This window comes from Ylistrum balloti, unplaced genomic scaffold, assembly GCF_031769215.1.
Source record: "Ylistrum balloti isolate Yb309-2 unplaced genomic scaffold, AGI_CSIRO_Ybal_v1 Utg370814, whole genome shotgun sequence".
Classification (NCBI taxonomy): domain Eukaryota; kingdom Metazoa; phylum Mollusca; class Bivalvia; order Pectinida; family Pectinidae; genus Ylistrum; species Ylistrum balloti.
Genome location: NW_026782471.1, coordinates 392,092 through 415,198, shown reverse-complemented (window position 1 = coordinate 415,198; position 23,107 = coordinate 392,092). Strand labels below are relative to the sequence as shown.

Below are 23,107 nucleotides of genomic sequence, written 5' to 3'. Positions count from 1 at the left end.
GGTAGAAAATATCCAAAAATGTCAAGATATACTTCCGAGAGTTAGAACAAGGAGAACAGATATACTGGGTCAGGTTACAAAGGTTACTGACTCAATGAGTGCAGCTGTACATATTCTCCAAGCAATAGTTCACAGTTTTACTCGGTTCGTAGATTATAGCTGAAGCAGTTACTCTTTCTTATGCTAATTATAAGCTTCACGGGTCAGTTGTGAAGTAACATTGATGAAAAGTTCTAAAATGTATTTAGCACTGCTGTTTTTCATCATGTACTGATAAATCTATCTTGATATTGACAACAAATATCTACTTCATCATTAATCAACTTGAAATTGTCTTACAGATACTATTTCTTTACTGATAGTTACCAATTCGATTGAAAGGTCTCGTAGCAACTGTTGGTGAGCTTTAGACAACGAGATTCTACATTCCTGTATAAATTCAGTATATTATTCGTCCAGTTAACAATTTAGATATATATATTTTTTGTCAAAAATTCAACATGAATCAGGTGTAAGTTACATTTTATCTCAACTTACAGAAGTGTTGTCATCTCAGGACACAATAACAACTTTTGGGAATCTCTTATCCCCAGTTGTCAGACAGTCGAGAACAGAATAACATTAGCAAGCCTAAATTACAAATATATACCATAGATTTTTACCCGTATTGTCTCGTTAAATAGACTGATCCCCAGAAATCTAAACATTTCGATTGTGCACAGTCAGAGTGATGGTGCAAGACAAGTTCTTATGCAAGGTGCTACTGTTAAGGTGCTACTAAGCATTAAAGGTGCTATCTACCCTGAAGGTACTACAGTAACCATAAGGCACATTATTGGCCTTAAATATCATTATAACCATCAAGGTTTTGGAATAGATATTTGACAAAAAATGAAATATCTTGATAGATTATAAGTCATTTCCTCATTAAACCCGTCCGTTCACGTCTTGGTGAAAGCGTTCTTGAAGGTGCGGCGACAGACTGCTAAGCACACAAGGTGCAATCAGTACTGCTTTGAAAGGTACTTTCCATCAAAGCAACTTGTATTTATTTACCTCTGCTACAATTAGATCTGCTCTGGCTAGAAACAGGGCTACCGTTTATAACAGAATGTCGTCGACGCCCTGTCGTCACCGGCGTGTACACGCTTCGTCCACAGCGTGCAGTGTCCCGCGATCCAGACATCTAGGCAATACACTGTGTCAGCCAATCAGCGGCTCTCTGACAACAATTAGATAATTGTTGGTTACCAGGGTTATTTACGAAGACGAATACTCCCGCTTTAGCAATGAAATATAGACTGCTACGTCATATTAATCAATGACAGGGACATGTTATATCTCCAGGGACTGTATTTTATCTTATTTCGAAGTCGTTATTACGTAGAATGAAAAGTATAGCAATTTACAGGGTACTTGTGGTTGTCGTCTACAGAACAGCTGACCGCCATGTTGCTGACTGTCTCGTGCATGTGGTTGAGAAACAACATGTTTTCTTTTGAACAAAATACATGACAGCAAAGTGAAAGATATTCGTATCTATAAATAGCAGGACGGGTGTGGAATACAGATGAAGAGTAAACAATAGAGAAAGAGTATTCTCTACAGATGACTTAAAATCCTCTACTACAAATTAGATTCGGAAAATCATAAAGCGAAACATTGCGAGATATGTTGCAAAATCGAGATTTATTGTAAATTAAAAGTTTACGTAATGTTTAAAACATGTACGGCATTTTCACATTCATTTCACGAACGCTGAAATCTCTTGTGTAAGATAATCAATATTTTCTTTCTAGCTAAATAAAATCTGGAATAGGATTTAGATTGTTTTGATTTAAAAGTTTCAAAAGTTTTAAAGACTGTTGCATTCTGGTGCTGTTTGGTAGGGATGTGAGACATCAACTTCACAATCGGAAATTTAGAACGGTGTAAATTTCTTACTTTATATGTGCCTTCCTTCGGAAAGATTTGTTAAATAGGAGAGGATGAACAATATATGTTATTGATATTAGATTCATGAATTCAGTTTTTTCATCTCTCTTTGTATGTCTTAACATTTTTATCGACAGCTTTTGATGTTCGTAATTATCCCTCAGTTTCCCATATAAGGTAATCACTGACGAGTACTAGAAGGACGAAATGTCTATATATTACAGTTCAATATATTATACAACATATATTGTGTCTTTTATTCGATCCTTATATAGAAAACGTCACCTGCCCAATCGATCGTCTGAGTGACTTTGAAGCGGCGTCTAACACCGACGTTGTCGTACATGACGTGGTTTACAACGCCAACATAACGTTTGGGTGTCAATATGGATACATGTACGACGGAGGTAACACGTCTGCTACTTGTGATCGATACGGAGATTGGAACTCTCTAAATAACGCCACCATCAGCTGTAAACGTGAGTACCATCAATTTGGTTATTTTCAATGTTTCATTTGCACTGTTAAACAAATCAGAAACAATATAGTATTTTATTTTAGCAATTATTACACGGACTTCTGTTTCTTATCTCGTTTTTGATTGGTTAATTGATTTATTGTGATGTTATATATTCTCGGCCGAAAAGAGCGAAACCTAAAAATAACTTTATTTAGAATCTTATAAAGAATTCTTTATCATTAATGTTCCTGCTGACCAGAAAAGAGATTATTTCAAATCAGTACAGTATTCATTTTTTTATTATTCGTGTCAATGATCTCACTGATACTGTAACATAGGTAGTTGTCTGACGTTTTAGCGTTCAGTGACCTAGATATAAGTCAAACAGGATATAGATCTTTAGTGGAGACGCTTCTGATAGCATGATTCTGTATGCTTTTCAATGTATAGCAATTTGTGTGTTAGGCATAGTATAACGTAATCGTCTCCAATATGTTATGTCATGTACTTGAAGAGAATCAAAGATTTTTTTTATTTCAATGACTTATATGAAATGTTGATATGTTTTTAGACAGTGTTGTGTTGATATCTACTTATATGTGTAATTACATGTACGTTACAAAAGCGTATTTCTCTCAACGTTTTTGTTTTATCAGTACATGTAGATTATAGCTGAAGTAAATGTGTTAAAACCGTCAGCTGGTTTCATTTGTCTTAAAAACTTGCTATTGTAGTTATACTGTGTGACGCCAACAACTTGAGTTCCCCGAACGCACAAGTTCATTTACCGGTGGTGAGTCATCTCGATGACGTTGTGACGTATGGGTGCGACCCTGGCTACGAGCTGATTGGAGGAAACTTGTCACGTGTCTGTTTATCGGATGGAACGTGGAGCGGTTCTGCACCTCTTTGTCAATGTATGTTACCAAATCATTGTAACTGGTTTCTATTGAAATCAGGTTTTCATATCAAAACATTTCTTACTTCAATTTACATGACAGGGCGGTTGATGAAGCAGAAGACGCTTACTGTTTTGGAACACATGGTTTTAGTATCCGTCATTTGACCAAGGATTCGCTATGTAAATCTTTCTTTTGTTAATATTTTCCTTTTGTTTCGTCGATATTGAGTTTGAATCAATTTTCGAAGGCATGGCGATATTGTCTTATAATTATCGTACGGTTCCATATATCATTTCCGTTACGTCAAACCAATTTATCAATCAAATTAACATCTTGATATGTCAGTTTCTAAATAACTTATCGTTTTAAAGTATACCATTGTACATACACTTGCTCTGCAACCCGAGAGAGAATGTTGTTCCCCTAATCCACTGTATTCACTTGCTCTACAACCCGAGAGAGAATGTTGTCCCCCTAATCCACTATTATACACCTACTCTACAACCCGAGAGAGAATGTTGTCCCCCTAATCCACTGTTATACACCTACTCTACAACCCGAGAGAGAATGTTGTTCCCCTAATTCACTGTTATACACCTACTCTACAACCCGAGAGAGAATGTTTTTCCCCTAACTCACTGTTTTACACTTGCTCTACAACCCGAGAGAGAATGTTGTTCCCCTAATCCACTGTTATACACTTGCTCTACTACCCGAGAGAGAATGTTGTTCCCCTAATCCACTGTTATACACCTACTCTACAACCCGAGAGAGAATGTTGTTCCCCTAATTCACTGTTATACACTTGCTCTACAACCCGAGAGGTTATACACTTGCTCTACAACCTGTTATACACTTGCTCTACAACCCGAGAGAATGTTGTTCCCGTAATTCACTGTTATACACTTGCTCTACAACCTAAGAGAGAATGTTGTTCCCTACTGTTAATTCACTGTTATACACTTGCTCTACAACCTAAGAGAGAATGTTGTTCCCCCCGTAATTCACTGTTATACACTTGCTCTACAACCTAAGAGAGAATGTTGTTCCCGTAATTCACTGTTATACACTTGCTCTACAACCTAAGAGAGAATGTTACACTTGCTCTACTGTTTCACTGTTATACACTTGCTCTACAACCTAGAGAGAATGTTGTTCCCGTAATTCACTGTTATACACTTGCTCTACAACCTAAGAGAGAATGTGTGCTCTACAACCTAAGAGAGAATGTTGTTCCAGTAATTCACTGTTATACACTTTGCTCTACAACCTAAGAGAGAATGTTGTTCCCGTAATTCACTGTTATACACTTGCTCTACAACCTAAGAGAGAATGTTGTTCCCGTAATTCACTGTTATACACTTGCTCTACAACCTAAGAGAGAATGTTGTTCCTGTAATTCACTGTTATACACTTGCTCTACAACCTAAGAGAGAATGTTGTTCCCGTAATTCACTGTTATACACTTGCTCTACAACCTAAGAGAGAATGTTGTTCCCGTAATTCACTGTTATACACTTGCTCTACAACCCGAGTGAGAATGTTGTTCCCGTAATTCACTGTTATACACTTGCTCTACAACCTAAGAGAGAATGTTGTTCCCGTAATTCACTGTTATACACTTGCTCTACAACCTAAGAGAGAATGTTGTTCCCGTAATTCACTGTTATACACTTGCTCTACAACCTAAGAGAGAATGTTGTTCCCGTAATTCACTGTTATACACTTGCTCTACAACCTAAGAGAGAATGTTGTTCCCGTAATTCACTGTTATACACTTGCTCTACAACCTAAGAGAGAATGTTGTTCCCGTAATTCACTGTTATACACTTGCTCTACAACCTAAGAGAGAATGTTGTTCCCGTAATTCACTGTTATACACTTGCTCTACAACCTAAGAGAGAATGTTGTTCCCGTAATTCACTGTTATACACTTGCTCTACAACCTAAGAGAGAATGTTGTTCCCGTAATTCACTGTTATACACTTGCTCTACAACCTAAGAGAGAATGTTGTTCCCGTAATTCACTGTTATACACTTGCTCTACAACCTAAGAGAGAATGTTGTTCCCGTAATTCACTGTTATACACTTGCTCTACAACCTAAGAGAGAATGTTGTTCCCGTAATTCACTGTTATACACTTGCTCTACAACCCGAGTGAGAATGTTGTTCCCCTAACTCACTGTTTTACACTTGCTCTACAACCCGAGTGAGAATGTTGTTCCTGTAATCCACTGTTATACACTTGCTCTACAACCTAAGAGAGAATGTTGTTCCCCTAACTCACTGTTATACACTTGCTCTACAACCTAAGAGAGAATGTTGTTCCCGTAATTCACTGTTATACACTTGCTCTACAACCTAAGAGAGAATGTTGTTCCCGTAATTCACTGTTATACACTTGCTCTACAACCTAAGAGAAATAATGTTGTTCCCGTAATTCACTGTTAATGTTGTTCCCGTAATTCACTGTTATACACTTGCTCTACAACCTAAGAGAGAATGTTGTTCCCGTAATTCACTGTTATACACTTGCTCTACAACCTAAGAGAGAATGTTGTTCCCGTAATTCACTGTTATACACTTGCTCTACAACCTAAGAGAGAATGTTGTTCCCGTAATTCACTGTTATACACTTGCTCTACAACCTAAGAGAGATACACTTGCTCTACAACCTAAGAGAATTTGTTCCCGTAATTCACTGTTATACACTTGCTCTACAACCTAAGAGAGAATGTTGTTCCCGTAATTCACTGTTATACACTTGCTCTACAACCTAAGAGAGAATGTTGTTCCCGTAATTCACTGTTATACACTTGCTCTACAACCTAAGAGAGAATGTTGTTCCCGTAATTCACTGTTATACACTTGCTCTACAACCTAAGAGAGAATGTTGTTCCCGTAATTCACTGTTATACACTTGCTCTACAACCTAAGAGAGAATGTTGTTCCCGTAATTCACTGTTATACACTTGCTCTACAACCTAAGAGAGAATGTTGTTCCCGTAATTCACTGTTATACACTTGCTCTACAACCTAAGAGAGAATGTTGTTCCCGTAATTCACTGTTATACACTTGCTCTACAACCTAAGAGAGAATGTTGTTCCACTTGCTCTACAACCTAAGAGAGAATAATTCACTGTTATACACTTGCTCTACAACCTAAGAGAGAATGTTGTTCCCGTAATTCACTGTTATACACTTGCTCTACAACCTAAGAGAGAATGTTGTTCCCGTAATTCACTGTTATACACTTGCTCTACAACCTAAGAGAGAATGTTGTTCCCGTAATTCACTTGCTCTACTGTTAATACACTTGCTCTACAACCTAAGAGAGAATGTTGTTCCCGTAATTCACTGTTATACACTTGCTCTACAACCTCAGAGAGATTGTTTGTTCCCGTAATTCACTGTTATACACTTGCTCTACAACCCGAGTGAGAATGTTGTTCCTGTAATTCACTGTTATACACTTGCTCTACAACCTAAGAGAGAATGTTGTTCCCGTAATTCACTGTTATACACTTGCTCTACAACCTAAGAGAGAATGTTGTTCCCGTAATTCACTGTTATACACTTGCTCTACAACCTAAGAGAGAATGTTGTTCCCGTAATTCACTGTTATACACTTGCTCTACAACCTAAGAGAGAATGTTGTTCCCGTAATTCACTGTTATACACTTGCTCTACAACCTAAGAGAGAGAGAATGTTGTTCCCGTAATTCACTGTTATACACTTGCTCTACAACCTAAGAGAGAATGTTGTTCCCGTAATTCACTGATATACACTTGCTCTACAACCTAAGAGAGAATGTTGTTCCCGTAATTCACTGTTATACACTTGCTCTACAACCTTGTTGTTCCCGTAATTCACTGTTATACACTTGCTCTACAACCTAAGAGAGAATGTTGTTCCCGTAATTCACTGTTATACACTTGCTCTACAACCTAAGAGAGAATGTTGTTCCCGTAATTCACTGTTATACACTTGCTCTACAACCTAAGAGAGAATGTTGTTCCCGTAATTCACTGTTATACACTTGCTCTACAACCTAAGAGAGAATGTTGTTCCCGTAATTCACTGTTATACACTTGCTCTACAACCCGAGTGAGAATGTTGTTCCTGTAATTCACTGTTATACACTTGCTCTACAACCCGAGTGAGGAAGTTTAGACCCTAAATTATATATATATAAAAAACAAAACTTTGATGGATGAAAAATTTATAATATCTGACATAAACGACAGCGTTACGTTGACTTGGTGTTGATGTAATGGCTTTGTCTAATGCAGTATTGTATTATAGATCAATTAGATCGATCTTTACCAAGCTACAGTCCAAAAGATCGATAACTGTATTGTTTGCCGTTTTCAGCCATTCATAATTATTCGCATATATTTCAATAATATATGATACTTGATGAATGACTTGTTTACTTTTTGTTTTCAAAGAGAGAAAGCAGTCGCAAACATTTAATGAGTGTTTATAAAGTCATGTGAAATTATAGTAAAAATGTCAATGTGTTCATAAATAAACTGTGTAAACACGATGTTGCGTTCCACAAAAATTATCAAAACGTTGCTGGAGGCAGATATAAAAGCATTTAAGGAAAGATAACTCTTCAAGACCAGGTTACATAACGATGGAATGACTGGTGAACAATCGGTTTTGCTGGTGATGTTCGCTGTTGACATATAGGTAATAAATCTGTTATATTCGGGTTGATATGGAGAATAGTCTTTGTTTTTTTTAATGAAAAGCTGTTAAAGAGCAGGATGGAAACTTTGATATTTATCAGTGCTATGGAATAAATTATATATATAAACTGCAAATACTGTTATCTGATTGGTCAAAAACGAGGGGAAATATCAAAACTTGTTATTTTCATTCAATACTTGTTTTGTAAAACCTTTTATTTCACAGGTTAAAAATGTTTAAAATCTCGCAGCTAAAGAATAGTGATAAAATCATAAAATAAATGAGAAGACAGAACCGTTTTAACTGTTCGATCTTTTCTCATTATATTTTTCAGTTGTAACGACAACCACGATAGCAGAAACAACGACTCCAGTCTTAGAAACAACGACTCCAACCTTAGAAACAACCACTCTAACCTTAGAAACGACGACTCCAGCCTTAGAAACAACCGCTGGATCTGTAGAAACAACCGCTGTATCAGTAGAAACAACCGCTGGATCTGTAGAAACAACGACTGATGTATCAACAACAGCGAGTAACCCACAAACAACAGTTGCAACAGGTAAACGAAACAATCAGTACATCCGGGTTATTTTTTTCCCTCCATCTTACAAATATATTCAATATCTTATTATCTTACATGTGATAAGTTCTGCTCTCTATGGTATATACAGAAGGGGATGTATTTTTGTATAGTACGTTGTACAGATGGTTGATTTAGAGTCTTATATTATCCATTATTTTCTAGGATGAAATACAGAAAAGGTCCAGTTCATAATTTCTCTGATAAACAATTTATTTTTGTTTTATTTATTTATTTTTTTTTTATAAATCCGCTATAATGGTTGAGATCTCAGCAGACATTAATGTTCCTTTTATCACCAACAACAGCCTGTACTCGAAATGGACTGGAAGTGCCCTTTGCGGAGATGACTATTTCAGATACAGGAGATACAGTGACGTATACCTGTTTGCCCTACTACCCCCACATTGATGGAAATCTGACTAGAACATGTAAATCGGACGGAACATGGAGCGGAATGGCACCTGTCTGTGAATGTGAGTTTAACCGGCCAGCGCGTGATGAACTCTCTACTGTTTACACCTTTTACGACCTCTATTTTCCCTTTACATCAATCTTCTGTCCGTCTTTGAAAATAATCCCCTGTCCCATCCACCAATCTCCCATCCCGTGTCCGTCTACCGCTGAAAACCCTATCTTCCCTCCTTCCATTTAAAAGCGAACGTCACAATGTAAGAAAATTTTGATATAGTTTCATGTTAAGGATTCCTGGGGTTGTTTCCCTTTATCAAAGATAATACAGTATATATAGAGGAACAACTGGTATCAATGTCTTGGTGTATTTACAAGAATCGCCATGTTCAGATTTTCTCTTTCATTTTGCTCTCCTTTCATTTATTTTAAGTTGGAGTTCAGATTTTGCTGACATTTTGGAAGTTACTTGTGCTTTTCTTATATGGAATCACTTAAACCATAACACCCTTTAAATATTACTTGCTGTAACCTGCTGTCACGCTTGATTCATTCGATTCATGGTTCAAAATACATGTATACACTTAAACTTGATGTTCTTTTTAAATCAATAAATATTCAAAATCATCGACTTTAATTAAATTTGGGTTTAATACACCTTCTCATTCAGTTTTTTTTACTTTTCGCCAAATTCGCTGCAACAATTTAGGCTCTCTGCATCATAGACGAGTCCTAGAGGGACGAAACGGTTGATTGACGAATTTTAGAGGGACGAAACGGTTGCTTGACGAATCCTAGATGAACGAAACGGTTTAGTGATGAAGTTAATTCATCATTTGACGCTGCTGTCTTTAATTCTATTAATGTATCAATTTAATTGTGTCCAACATATTTATTTTAGAGGTCCTCCGTCTGTTTGATTTCAGATTGTCTCTGTCCGTGTTCCGACAACAGCACAGTCCCGGAGGCAACACTTACCCAGCTTCTCCAGGAACTTAAAGATGCTCTCACCGTAGAACCGTCAAAAACCTCGCTAGCCATTCGGAAGAAAATCAGTGTTTATGAAGACCGTGCTAGTGCTAAAGGTCTCGGAGCTTTAGGTGTGGCTGTACTAGTGTGTGTCATACTACTCATTATCGTTCCCGATATACCCCGGATCGCCTCAGACATCAGGCATTGAGCTCCATATAACAAACTCTGTCTGTACCCGAATGTCTTGTATATTAAACGTAAGGCTTGGTTGTTAAAAGACCGCTTAAAAAGGGAAAAAATCAGTGGATAGCGAAAATTTCCGAACATGAATAAAGCGAAATTGAGAAGATTCTTTATCATTCTACAGCTGTAGATTTGTTGAGATATGTCATGTTAATATATTTTGAGTGTTAATTTGCCTTTAACACTAATGTGTTTTCTGTGGCAGCATATTTCATTTACCGTTGAATAACTCTTCCTAACCTTCGAGCAACTGGGGCTAGATCAGCAATATCTATAATGAATGTAAGAGAACTGTACGACAACTGTACAATAAGAATTATAATGTAATCTCGAATTTAAGAATCAAACATTTTTTGTCACGGAAAACCCTTTAGACCCTGTAGCACCGTGTTTATTGCCTGAGGTATTACATAATCATCAACACCTATACATACGAGGGCTGATCAACAAGTTGTTTGCCTCGTATCTGTTTGTTTTATTTTTGGCAGACATATTGCATTATCTTTCCATAGTAGTGCTGAAAAAGGATATCCTTAATACAAGGCTCACAACTTATCAACCAGCCCTCGAATTTATAGTCATGACAAGCTAACTACGTTTATGTAATGATAAAACATGTATATGCAAGGCAAGCTTACAGCATTTATGTCATAAATACCTGCACATATTTATTCAAGTATACCATATAATTATAAAGAGACATGTTGTACTAGGCCTAGAAACCTCGAAACCTTATCTAACCGCAGAGAAATGGGGAAACTTCAATTAATGTATAAGATGTACAATAAATTACCCCCTGGATTTTCCAAACATCTGTTGCCACGTTTATCTGGCGAAAATAATCGTTACGAATTACGTAACAATAATAACTATATGAGTCCTCCTTTCAGACTGTTTTTTTTTTTTTTTTTTTTTGCTATTTTTCACTCTTTACTGTTGGAATAACTCAAGAAATTCGGTTCGATCCAAGACCCTCTATTAATTCATTTAAACCCTTTTTAACACCAAATATTCAGTCAAATCCACCAATTTACTATAAAATTGGAAATCGTAAGCATAATATATTGCATACAAAGCTCCGACACCAGTGCAGTTTCCTTAATTATGACATTATGAGAGTTAACCTAATTGAAAATGCATCTAGTAATTGTGGTCATCCTTGTGAGAATGTCTCACTATTTTATTTAATGTCAACGTTACGTTTCTCAAACGAAAGACGTTTTTTTTAGTTCAAAATCTAAATAATTGGACCATTGCATTAGATATACAATTCTTTTGTTTGGCGATTCGTAACTTTCCGTGGACCTTAATATAAACAGTTTTAGATCTGTGTAAAACTATAGTAAATCCAGCAAGAGATTTTAATGACAAGTTGTAAGAATACTTGTATATTTGTATTGTCAGTATTGTAATATCATTTAAAATGTACATAGGGAGAACGCTTTGATAAGTTGCAACAACGTGTGCCTAAACCGGGTATTTAGATGTTCGCGCGTCACTGTCGTGATGTTCGTCGGTGAGTAAACAAGCCTGGCTAGGAGACATAGAACCTTTGCAGTTCAAGGGAGGTAATTCCAATTCTTAAATCCAATGTTCTGTTTGATTAGGAAGGCTCTGGTTTGGTGGTCATTCTTTCGTTAACATTATATGTGGTGAATATTTTATGATAGATATAATATATTTACTTTATGGTGAAGTGATTATACAATGTTTCTGGTTTGATGGAGTTCCATGTTTGTAGGTTACGAGTTTTACAGTCAATGCCCAGTAGACGAGAGGTGAGTTTTATCCTCATGTCTACGGTCTATACAGTACGGAAATGCAGTCATTGTATATATACTTCAGCCGACAAAGATGGCAAATACCTGCACGGCTAACAATATAACAATTCATTTCGTGTAAATCATTTCTGATCAAACAAAATTAACAATCGCGGAATTTCGTTTAAGATGTCTTAATTTTTATTTAGTTTTATTTTACACAAGATGTACTATGTCTGATATTTTACACAAGATGTACTATGTCTGATATTTTACACAAGATGTACTATGTCTGATATTTTACACAAGATGTACTATGTCTGATATTTTACACAAGATGTACTATGTCTGATATTTTACACAAGATGTACTATGTCTGATATGGTGTATGACTCAAAATAAAATATTACACTTTTTAACAAATAGTTTGTGAAGTTGTTTCGTGGGAAGTTGATGACAGTCTTTTGAAAGCACGTGTTATAGGTCAGTGTATATATTCATTTGAAGTGGATATAGCCTAGGAGAACTCGAGAGGTTAAAACAACATGGAATTACCAGCCAAATGAACATCAATAAGATATCAATACAATAAAAGAAAATACAATTCAATAACAAGCTCTCACGTCAATCTGCTGGTTTATCATCGTTAGGTCAGCAATACCGGGAATCGTAACAATAACTTCATGATAAAATCAGACACGGTCTGTGTTATTCTATTATAAAAATATAGATAAATAAATGGCCAGGAATTCAGGATTACAGGTATTCACCGATGTAATACTGAAAGATAATGTCATTCAGTCAAACTTCGTTATCTCGAAGTCGAAAGCAGAATGAAAAACTTTCGAATAGTCCATGTATTCGAGTTTAGCATTACTAAGATAATGAGGGAAGATTAAGGTATAATACATATATCAAGTTGAGCAGAGACTTCGAGTTATTATAAGGTATTAAAGTTATTGAGATAACGAAATTTGACATGTTGTATGAAATGACATATCACAGACAAAAGGCATCATAAATTCTATACATACAGTATAAAAACATGTCACAAATAGAACTTCATCACAGATAGAAAATATGAAGACAAAATTAAAACATCATATTTATAAGATTGATTCTGTTTCAATCTTACATTCTAAACGATTTGTCCCCATATACGGGCGAATAATTGAAGAAACTCTGTTCAGCACTTTCATTTCAAATTTACGTTAGGTAAATGTGGTATAAACTTTCTCTGTCACAGTTAAAGGAATTAGTACACAAGCTTGAGCGTACATTGTACATCACGTCTACAACGTGAAGTCATTATTGATATCAGTCGTGTAAATTCAATCGTCTAGTTTCATTCAATATGACCTGTCGGAGACAAAGGCAGTATAAACACAAACATTATGCGTACTTCTAAAAATCACATATTCAAATGATATTATCCCAGTCTACGTACATAATTGTGTTGATGTTGATAGATCGACTGAGTATGCGAACATTACAGGTCCCAACAGTACAAATAATATTTGCGGTTGAAATACAAAAAAAAAAAAAAAAACCATGGAATTCCTACAATTCCCTACTTACTCCCTAAGATAAGATGGACCTTATTTGAGACAGTTGTTAGTAGAGATCGAAATATCCATCGACACATTACTACCCAATTGGGGTCCACAATGGATCATAGAAAATGTCAAACACATTTTCCCGTACTCTTCGTAAATTGATACATAAACTCTGTCTTCTTTAATAAGATTACAAAATGCTGTAACATTATAAAATCCTGAATTATTGTTTAACCGTCACTTCCGGTAATCTAATTAACCACATTGACTGCAAAGTTGCAGCTGTCACCGAGCTGTTACACTTCTGACTCGGTAAATGTCTCTTTTGGATCATCAAACGACACGTGACTGTCCAAATTGTTGTTCGTAATCGTTACCTCGTCATCCTGAATATGTTTCAGGATCCCATTTCTCTCTAACAACGGCGTTGTCGCTGTGATGACGTCATCGACCGTTTCATCTCTCACGGGTAAACTATTGCCACGTGCATCTTTCTCGTCGTCTACGGGTCCAGCGCGATCATAACGAACGAGAAATAATTTCCACATCTTCTCGATGATGTCCTGAACAATTACAGTGTTTGCGTTGTCAGAAATCTGTTTCAAAATGTAGACGCCATCTTGTTTTAAATGCCCATGTATAAATAGATTTATTCGCGTTTTCTGGAGATGGTCTTTTTCGTAGATTCCTGCCATTTGAAGATATTTCTTTATGAAACTGTTGCGCTGGAATGGGAAAACAGCAACAGACAGCGTTGCACAAATGTTTAATATATTCAAAACGGAAAGCATTGTGTACCAAAACCACAGGAAAATGAAAAACTTCTCGTGGAACAAATTCATTGGAAGGACACATTGCAGAGTCCACCTATGAACATTGTTGAGTTGTCGGAGATCGAAATCACACAAAGTTTGTCGTGGAAATCTAGTGGTCATTGTCCAGTCGTCCCCTCTTAGAAACGCATTTATCACTTCGTAACCATAGATATAGAATTTGTTTCCTAAAAATTCGTTCAGGAAAAAAAGGAGTCCGAAACTTGTACAAAAATATAAAAACCGGATTAAAATTTTACACGAGATGAAATAATTCCCGTAATGTCGGCCACATCCGAGAACAATATGTTTGCTAACACGTTCCCTCACAGAGGTACACGGCCCGCCCCGGAAGCGACTGATGTTGGCACAAAATATATCAATATATTTAGCTATGAGAGTTAGCCCCTTTTCACGTTGTTCTGGAGAAACATCAATTGTTCCTTTGGCAGCTAGACACATTTTCTTTAATTCCATCCCAGCTTTAAGCATCAGTAATTTCCAAACGAGGCGAGGGAGGAAAAACAGAAAAGCCATTAAAAACAAAATTACCGGAACCCATTGATAATACACGACTTCTGTCGACTCTTCACGACGAAGCTCGAAGTTTGACGGAATTTGTCGATTGAACGGGATGTAGTATGTGTTCGCTACGTAACAAAGGCTGTGAACGTATTTGACTTCTTGTTCCGTGAATTCTTCCGGACACCAGCAGTAAATAGGGTCCCCGATATAGTCATCCGTCATTAGGTACAGGTTATAAAAGCACAGGAAAATCACAGTATAATATCTGTTGGTTCGGTCGATGAAATTCTCGTCAACTCTCCCCGTTTTACGAATGAACATAAAACCGAGAAACTTGTCGAAGCTGTAAAATAAAAATGAAGTTTTGATTTACATTTTTTTATTGAAGAAATGAAGGAAATACGGCCCGGACTGGGTACAAATGATATTGCCAAATTACAAAGGCCTTTTCCACTATAAACGTTCATTTATAAGGATTTAGAAATAAATGAAATATGATTAAAATTGGTCATAATTTCAATTACAAAGAAAAACTGTCAATATTAAACAGATATGTAATATTTCCTACAGGCCACACAAACGTTCATTCTTTCAGTAATCAGTCATGGTTAATTCATAAATTTGGAGGCCTCTTGTCATACCTCTTAGTTAAAATCAATTTTTCTTCCTCCCATCTACCATCCTCCCCCATCCCCACCCCCACCCACTCTCCCATCCCCTCCACGCCAACCCCAACCTCTACTCCAACCTTTCAGAAAATGTCAGAACCAGCACTACGATTGATTCAAGTATTCCGAACTTACTTACCTAAGGACACAACCAAAATCACATGAATTATGAATTTAAACTACTTGAACTCGTCACCTCTCAGATTAAGAGAATGAGGAATACGTGTACTTATAGTGTTTACGTAATTCATATCATTTTTCCTATCAATATATTATAAAATTTTGTATATTAAAATCTATTTGACGTATTTGATAACGGAGTGACTTTAGATGTAGTAAATCTACCAGTCTTACTAACGTATGGACACGTTGTAAACAATTGTTGGACACACAAATTGTATGTTGTACATGGTCTTTCTTTGGACTACATATGTACGTTTCACAATACAAATATTTACTGTATACTTACAAAGTGACAGCTCCAAGTTTCGGAATCGGCATCTTGACTTTTTTCTACGTTACTTTTTGAAAAATGACTTCCAATAATGTCGGTTTCTGTGACATATTACCTGTACAGGTAGCAATCTACCTGTATCGACACAGCGCCATACCTGTATATACCCAGGTATATACACTGTAGGCCGCTTTTTGTCGGATTTTTTAAACCTCTTTCCTTACCCAGAGTAAGTGTCTATACAGTCTGTTGAACAAACAAACAGACTTTTTAACAATAGTTATATATAGAACCGTTTAAAACGACGTGTAGGCAATTGTGTTCCAACTAGAAGACCTTATAGCCGATTTTAGAGGTCGAATTCCATGATCGGGGTGTACTCGATCTGCCGAACTGTGGGTTTAGTTAGCTTTATTAGCCTAACTTATCATACATTAAAAAAAATTTGTGCTTAAATTATTTACGAAAAAAGTCAATTTCAAAATAAAATCGTCAAATTCTAACATGTGCCTGTTTATTCAGTAAGCATTCGGAGAAAATGATGCTAACTTTTGTAAATTTGGAACCCGTAAAGTCGTTTTGAAATTGGAGTTTCGAAGTTCAATCGGAATCGATGTTTTCAACATAGAATAGATTTTAGATTCTTTTCAGTTTATCATGTACAAGTAGCTTATCCAATGTTATGATTTATGACTTATTAAGTTCATGACAACCAAAAGTAGACAAGCAGTCTCTGCAAAGTGTGTGTTATGCTCGTATGTAATTCTAAAACATAATAAAAAGCGCAACAACGTACGGTCAATGACGATTTATCACAAGCTGTTACTGAAATTAGTGTCGGTTTATTGCACTGTGCGGGTTAATACAAGTCCATATGTACCTCATCTGTTGTCAATAATGACCATAGGAATGGGAACATGTGAATTTCTGAAATAAAATCATCTTCCATGTTGTTAAGATGACTATAATTCGTTTGTGTCTTTGTGATATACTTTGCCGTCAATCTCGTTAAATTTTAAATGGACTTTAGGTGCAAAGTATTCGGTTACGTTCGCTGACATACGGATAAGATTTAACTGTCATGATAGGAGCACTAATGGTAGAGATTGTTTTGAATATTATTTAAATGGCAGTGATCAATATATCGATTATTTCGTCAATTCACGTGATATCGATCAGCGATGGACAAGTTCTGCAAGCTGGAACGAAATAGTCTTTAAAGTTGACGTTGAAATTTACTCAAAGACAAAAAGCCGATTTGGGAGGTCTTTCTATACAACATTGCAGCACAAAGTTTATCTCGGATTTGACTTGCTAGGTGTCTGACTGTCAGCACGAAATTATATTACTCACACACGTATATATTCTGAAAACATATCCAGTAAATAGTTCGTCCATATATCGAATTGTCCTTCCTTCGTTCGTGCGTATGAGAGACGAATGGGAATTGTCCACCGTCCATTTTGTAAGTTACCAGAACTGAATGAAATGGGAGGGATTTACAGTTATAAATGGTGTGGGAGGGGGGTGGCTATCGTTATTGTTGATGCTGGATAATGTTTTGGGTTTTTTTTGTTTTGTTGATCGAGAAATCGTAAATCACCTTCGTCTCAATTGAAAGTGCACTTTAAAAAAAATAATGAAATCTTAAAATAGATTCACAAATTGATCAATTTTGATACATGAATCAGTATTTGCTAGTAGAAGTTATATTATAGCAATAAAAAAAATCCAGGTTTCTTAAAAAAGTCAATTTCAAAACACGTATGAAGAAATTATACGACCGCTCAAGTAGAGAGCGTGAAATATGTTCTAAACATTCGACCTAAGGGGAATAACTCCAACAACTTAGCTAAAATCCATGGTTCACCTCACAATACAACTCGCTTTATATTACTCTACATGTATGGTGGCTGATTAATGTCATTTTCGCTTTTCGCGTATTTCTTACAGCACGGAAAAACGAAAAAGTGCGGACGAAAATGCGAAAAGCGCCATAGTTTAAATTTCGCTTTATTTGTTTTGAACTGCGGAAAAGCGAAAATGGCACTAATCAGTCACCATGTACATGTACTACTCACGTTTTGTTTAGAATTACACGTTAGAACAACAACTAAGATCACGTGACAACGGTTCCCTACCCTATTGACTGCAGATAGACAGGCGTGTCACTGTCCGGAAGTAGTGTGACATCATAACTGGAGCTCACTTAAACAGAAGCTGTGTGAGGAGACAAACATAAAAAGCTGAGATGCAAAATAAGATTACAAAGGAACCAAAGACAATGTAAGTGCGAATTGGAAACCAGAGGTTTTTGTAGCAGACGAAAGGCTAAGTGGAAAAAAGTTCCGTCCTATGGAGCCTAATAACTACCCAGAGGTTTCTATGGAGACGGCTAGCTAATTAGACGTTCCTACTAATTGATGACTTTCTCACCACAGGTTCCATGAGAGACGACTGGCTAACAAGTGGATCCCAGGGAGACGGATACCTGATGTCAGTGGGAAAACAGCTAGCTAATTTATCATAAGTTTACTGGAAAACGTCAAGTTAACCAAAGATCCCTTAGATGAAGGCTAGCTTACTGGTGACTCCTTGGGAGAAAAGGTTAGCTAACTTTAGTGTCTTGGGTAAGCAATTGGTTAATTAGAGGTTACTAGAGAGTTGGCAGGAAAATAGAGGGAAATAAACTTAAAAAAGGAATTAATAAAATTTAGACATTTCAGATGAATTTTAATTATGATTGGAAAACAGATTTGTTAATCATTTTTGTATATGTCTGACCTGAACTGAATGTTATCTTTTGATATAATCCAGTATCATATAAATTTGACATTTTGAACAATTCTTTCAAATCTTAGACACTTATCCGTTCTGACTTAATTAGTTGGAGTGATAATTACTCTGACGATTTAGAATCGTCAGGCAGGGACTCGGCGCTATCTGGAACACAGTCCTCGCTTTTGACAATCACAAAACCATCTTCTGTATTGCACGACTGTTCCGACACCTTACATTCCGGCTCCTTTTTGGTAGCCTTGGATGTTCTAGATTTTAGTTTATTTAGAAAGGCACGTTTTCCTCTTTCCATGATCTCTTCTTTAGCCAAGAGAACATTCTCCTCTCTTTCTTTGGTTTCATGAATTTTAGCAGATATAGAATCGTGTCGTGTCCGCTGACGCCAACGAGCTAGCATAACTTTTTGTTCGGTTCTACGTGCATCCTCCTGGAGTTTTTTGTAGTCTTTGGGCTCCCATAGTTCTTTCTTTCGTTTATGCCTGGGCGTGTATTCTTGGCCAACTGCTGACAAATCTTCTTTTTCCTTTTTATTGTGACTATGACATACCTCTTTAAGAAAAGATTTTGGTAGTCGTCCATTAAACAGAAGCGTAACCAAGTAAGAAGTTCCGTAAGACCAGTAATTGGGACTATATCCTGGCTGAAGACGAAGTTTAGCTGCGGATTTATTTCGTGCAGCAACCGGCGGAAGTCGGTCTCGAAATGCCTGCGCACACGAGGAGGCGAAAGGATGTGATATTTTATCAGTCTGAAAGAAAGATAAAAACATAAACTAAGACAATATCGCCATAAATTTATACTGACCACAAATTAACTTAATATGCGGGGTAAATTTTGAGTTTGGGTTTTATAAATTGATGTAGATTTCATTGCAAAGTGAGCGGAATTTAAAATATGCATTTGTTATAAGGTGTTAATTTGAATATCTTCTGATATTTGCCTGGTATTTACATGTAAAAGTATTGTGACCTAGGATCCTGACTCTCACACAGATCGTCGGTAACCAAGGGTACTGGCGCTCAAATACATCGTCGGTCACACAGGGCCCTGACGCTCACACACGTCGTCAGTAACCCAGGGTCCTGACGCTCACACACATTGTTGGTAACGAAGGGTCCTGACGCTCACACACATTGTCGATAACCCTCAGTCCTGACGCTTATACACATCGTCGGTCACCAGGGTCCTGACGCTCACACACATTGTCGGTCACCCAGGGTCCTGACGCTCACTCACATCGTCGGTCACCCAGGGTCCTGACGCTCACACACATCGTCGGTCACCCAGGGTCCTGACGCTCACACACATCGTCGGTACCCTAGGGTCCTAACTCTCACACATATCGTCGGTCAACCAGGGCCCTGGCGCTCACATACGTCGTCGGTCACCCAGGGTCCTGACGCTCACACACATTGTCGGTAACCCAGGGTCCTTGCGCTCATATACATCGTCGGTACCCTAGGGTCCTAACTCTCACACATATCGTCGGTCAACCAGGGCCCTGGCGCTCACATACATCGTCGGTTACCCAGGGTCCTGACGCTCACACACATTGTCCATACTGTTCGTGAACGACAGGACTGTTGGTTACCGACGATGGCAATATGCTTTTAAAATTTGTCTCCGAAATTACCTATGTAACTCGCTGTACAATAAATCTTGATTTCGTTTGAAATCTAAATTGTATTTGGTGTGTTTTTCAATAAGATGCTATTGGTAGTTAAATATTTAGTATATATCAATATCAATTTGTTTTCAATTGCACTTGGGTCTAAAAAAAAGAAATATCACATAATTCTGTTATGAACAAAGACTTTCTATAAACAATAAATATACATTATATTTTCGAACAGACAAACGTCACTGTCCTCTTGTCATCTCACATGGGAAAGAAAAAAGGAGATATTTCTGCTGTTATTGCAATCCCGCCTAAAGCTTACCGCTTTGTGTCTAGCTGAAATTTGTGGATGTAGAGAGCTTGGTCCAGGGATATTAAGCGATGGAAGGATGACTTCCGTCATAATTCTCCGGTTCTACCGCGTGGTGTCCCACAGGAACTTCCCCAGGAATATCTAAAACAAACATGGTTTAACATCGGTAGGTTTTCCAGCCATGTTGTCGTGTTCCGAAAGTTTCCAAGTAGCAAGCAACGTGATTTGCTTTGTCCTTTGTGACGTCATTGCTTGGGTTATATTATGACGTCATCGACATTGTTTAAGAATCAATAGATAGACCTTTTTGCATCTGTGTCTACATGTATAGCGTCATTTAAAAAGTAACAGCTCAAAAGAGGTATGTGCAGTAAGGTCAAGGCGAGGGGAAAAAACAAACAAACATACATTCATCAAGCTATAATATAAACGAAATACTGAGGATAATACTAAGATTGGACCAAGTGAATGGTTCCATGATTATTTTCAAAATCAATTGAAAAACACATTATACAACTGTTTCGGTTAGACGCTTCAGCACATTGAACTCCGTACCCCAAACCCCGTAATCTGTTTCATGTACAGCGAATCCTACTCCCCTCCCGAACCTTAAGAAGAAGAACCAACATGTGAACATGATTATAAATCATAAATCATAATGCAAAATCAAATTCAATAAACTATGAGGAAAAGAACGATTCACACAGCGACCAATAATAAAATAAAGGATAATAAGACCAGGTATTCCAGAAGAGTAAGCGTAGTCTGCTTTATCGGAGATACCGGCCATGTAAACCTTGTCAACCAAAGTGAGTAATGTTCTGAAATGAGAACAGGGTTAAACAACAACGGAACAAACAGCAAACTAGCGAGTACCAAACTCATCAAGTTTCATATCACACAAACAAACATTTCTCAATGAGATCGCTATGACGACCGTAAAACGTCTCCTTAATAAGCATACATGTGCACCCATATTATACGAGTAACGGTTTTTGATGGAACAGAAGTGATAAATAAAATGCCAGACATCCAGGAAGGATTCTCCAACGGACGTGTGATCTGATCATAAGGCACTCTGTTCAGTATGTACATTTGTTCACTACCTGCGTGACGTTGTAAGTATTCATTATATTAGATAAGTGATAATGATGATTGTGTGGTAAATTCACATTGAAATCTCCTAAATAAATCACGGATTAAAGACATGATTTATTGGTAGTTCGATTCCAGAGATTAGCGTATGTATGTATGTATGTATGCATGTATGTATGTATGTATGGTGTATATACTTTGTATGAAAGTGTGCTAAAGACTGATGTCTGTATACATGTTTATTCTATTCTATAACTGTCTGACCATCTGTGTTGTCTTCGGAGAGGACTTATATAGGCTTATGCCTGCTGTCCGATCCTATTAATGCAATTTGTTTTTGTATTAATAAAATATTTTGAAATAATCACTATTAATATGTCTGACTTATACTGAAATTCCACACCAAATTCGAGCGTTATGAGCATACCAAACCGGTTGTGAAAGCCGAAGATATTAACGATTCGTTTCTATCCGACTCCGTAATCTGACAATGTACAGAAAATCTGTACAGGAATAACAATCCTTTGATAATCAGCTCTTTATACAATTCATATATATCCATAGTTATATAATTTATACTAAAATAAAGTCCACAGCTTAATTAACATAGGATACTACATTCATGTAGCTATGTGTGTACTATGTGTTCAAGAAGTAGAGTTGGGCACGAAAATGACTCAGGATTTAAAACAACATCGCTGCACTGATAACGAAATCAACATGCATGCAGAATACATACATAATCTTTACATGATCACTGAAATAAATGTTCACCTTTCAACTTTATAGTATTACCTTAGTGTATCGGGTATACCAGGATAGAAAGGAGATTGATACCATATTACATATACAGCACGTAAATTAAACAAGCCGGAATTTGAATTACATTGTTATCCGAATTTTACATAAAGTTTAAAAGAGAAAAATATTGAAATTACAGGATTCTTTGCAGCTTTGTCTCCAAATCAAACGTTCTACAACTGCTCGGCGACGTCCTCGACTCGCCTTTTCCAACCACAACATACTGTAACTTAACGTTCAAATGTTCACACACAAGCAACACCATTAATAACAAACCTACTGTCACAGATATACTGCATCAGACTCAACTCTCTCTAAAATGGGGGAAATTAGAATTGGCATCATTCGTTGGAGATCCGAGAGTTTAGATCTGTGCTCCGGACGATTTGTTTTCTCAAGACGCTGAGATCGCGCATCACGTGGTAGCGCGGTTGTGTATTGGGCTTCAGTGCGATTGAGTAGGATAACATGCGACATTCTCCGGTACGTTGTTTAGCGA

General features: G+C 36.9%; 3 protein-coding genes across 3 annotated transcripts in view; 1 reads left to right on the top strand and 2 right to left on the bottom strand.

Moving 5' to 3' along the window:
• LOC132558705 (uncharacterized) overlaps positions 1-10,172 on the top strand; it is a 39,474-nt gene extending 29,302 nt beyond the window's left edge. Inside the window, exons 8-12 of the mRNA XM_060223300.1 lie at positions 2,211-2,414; positions 3,130-3,312; positions 8,333-8,386; positions 8,881-9,057; positions 9,919-10,172. Coding sequence (XP_060079283.1) covers positions 2,211-2,414; positions 3,130-3,312; positions 8,333-8,386; positions 8,881-9,057; positions 9,919-10,172 — 872 coding nt within the window. The remainder of the gene's footprint in view (positions 1-2,210; positions 2,415-3,129; positions 3,313-8,332; positions 8,387-8,880; positions 9,058-9,918) is intronic.
• Positions 10,173-13,819: 3,647 nt separating this feature from the next.
• Positions 13,820-16,029, bottom strand: LOC132558702 (innexin unc-9-like). Its single transcript, XM_060223297.1, has 2 exons — positions 15,998-16,029; positions 13,820-15,203 (listed from the first exon to the last, which is right to left on the bottom strand). The coding sequence occupies exons 1-2, from the start codon at positions 16,027-16,029 to the stop codon at positions 13,820-13,822; spliced, it is 1,416 nt and encodes a 471-aa protein (XP_060079280.1).
• Positions 16,030-18,881: 2,852 nt separating this feature from the next.
• LOC132558703 (uncharacterized) lies at positions 18,882-20,802 on the bottom strand. Its single transcript, XM_060223298.1, has 2 exons — positions 20,722-20,802; positions 18,882-19,529 (listed from the first exon to the last, which is right to left on the bottom strand). Exons 1-2 carry the CDS (start codon positions 20,800-20,802, stop codon positions 18,882-18,884), a joined length of 729 nt encoding a protein of 242 aa, XP_060079281.1.
• Between the last annotated feature and the right edge of the window lie 2,305 nt (positions 20,803-23,107).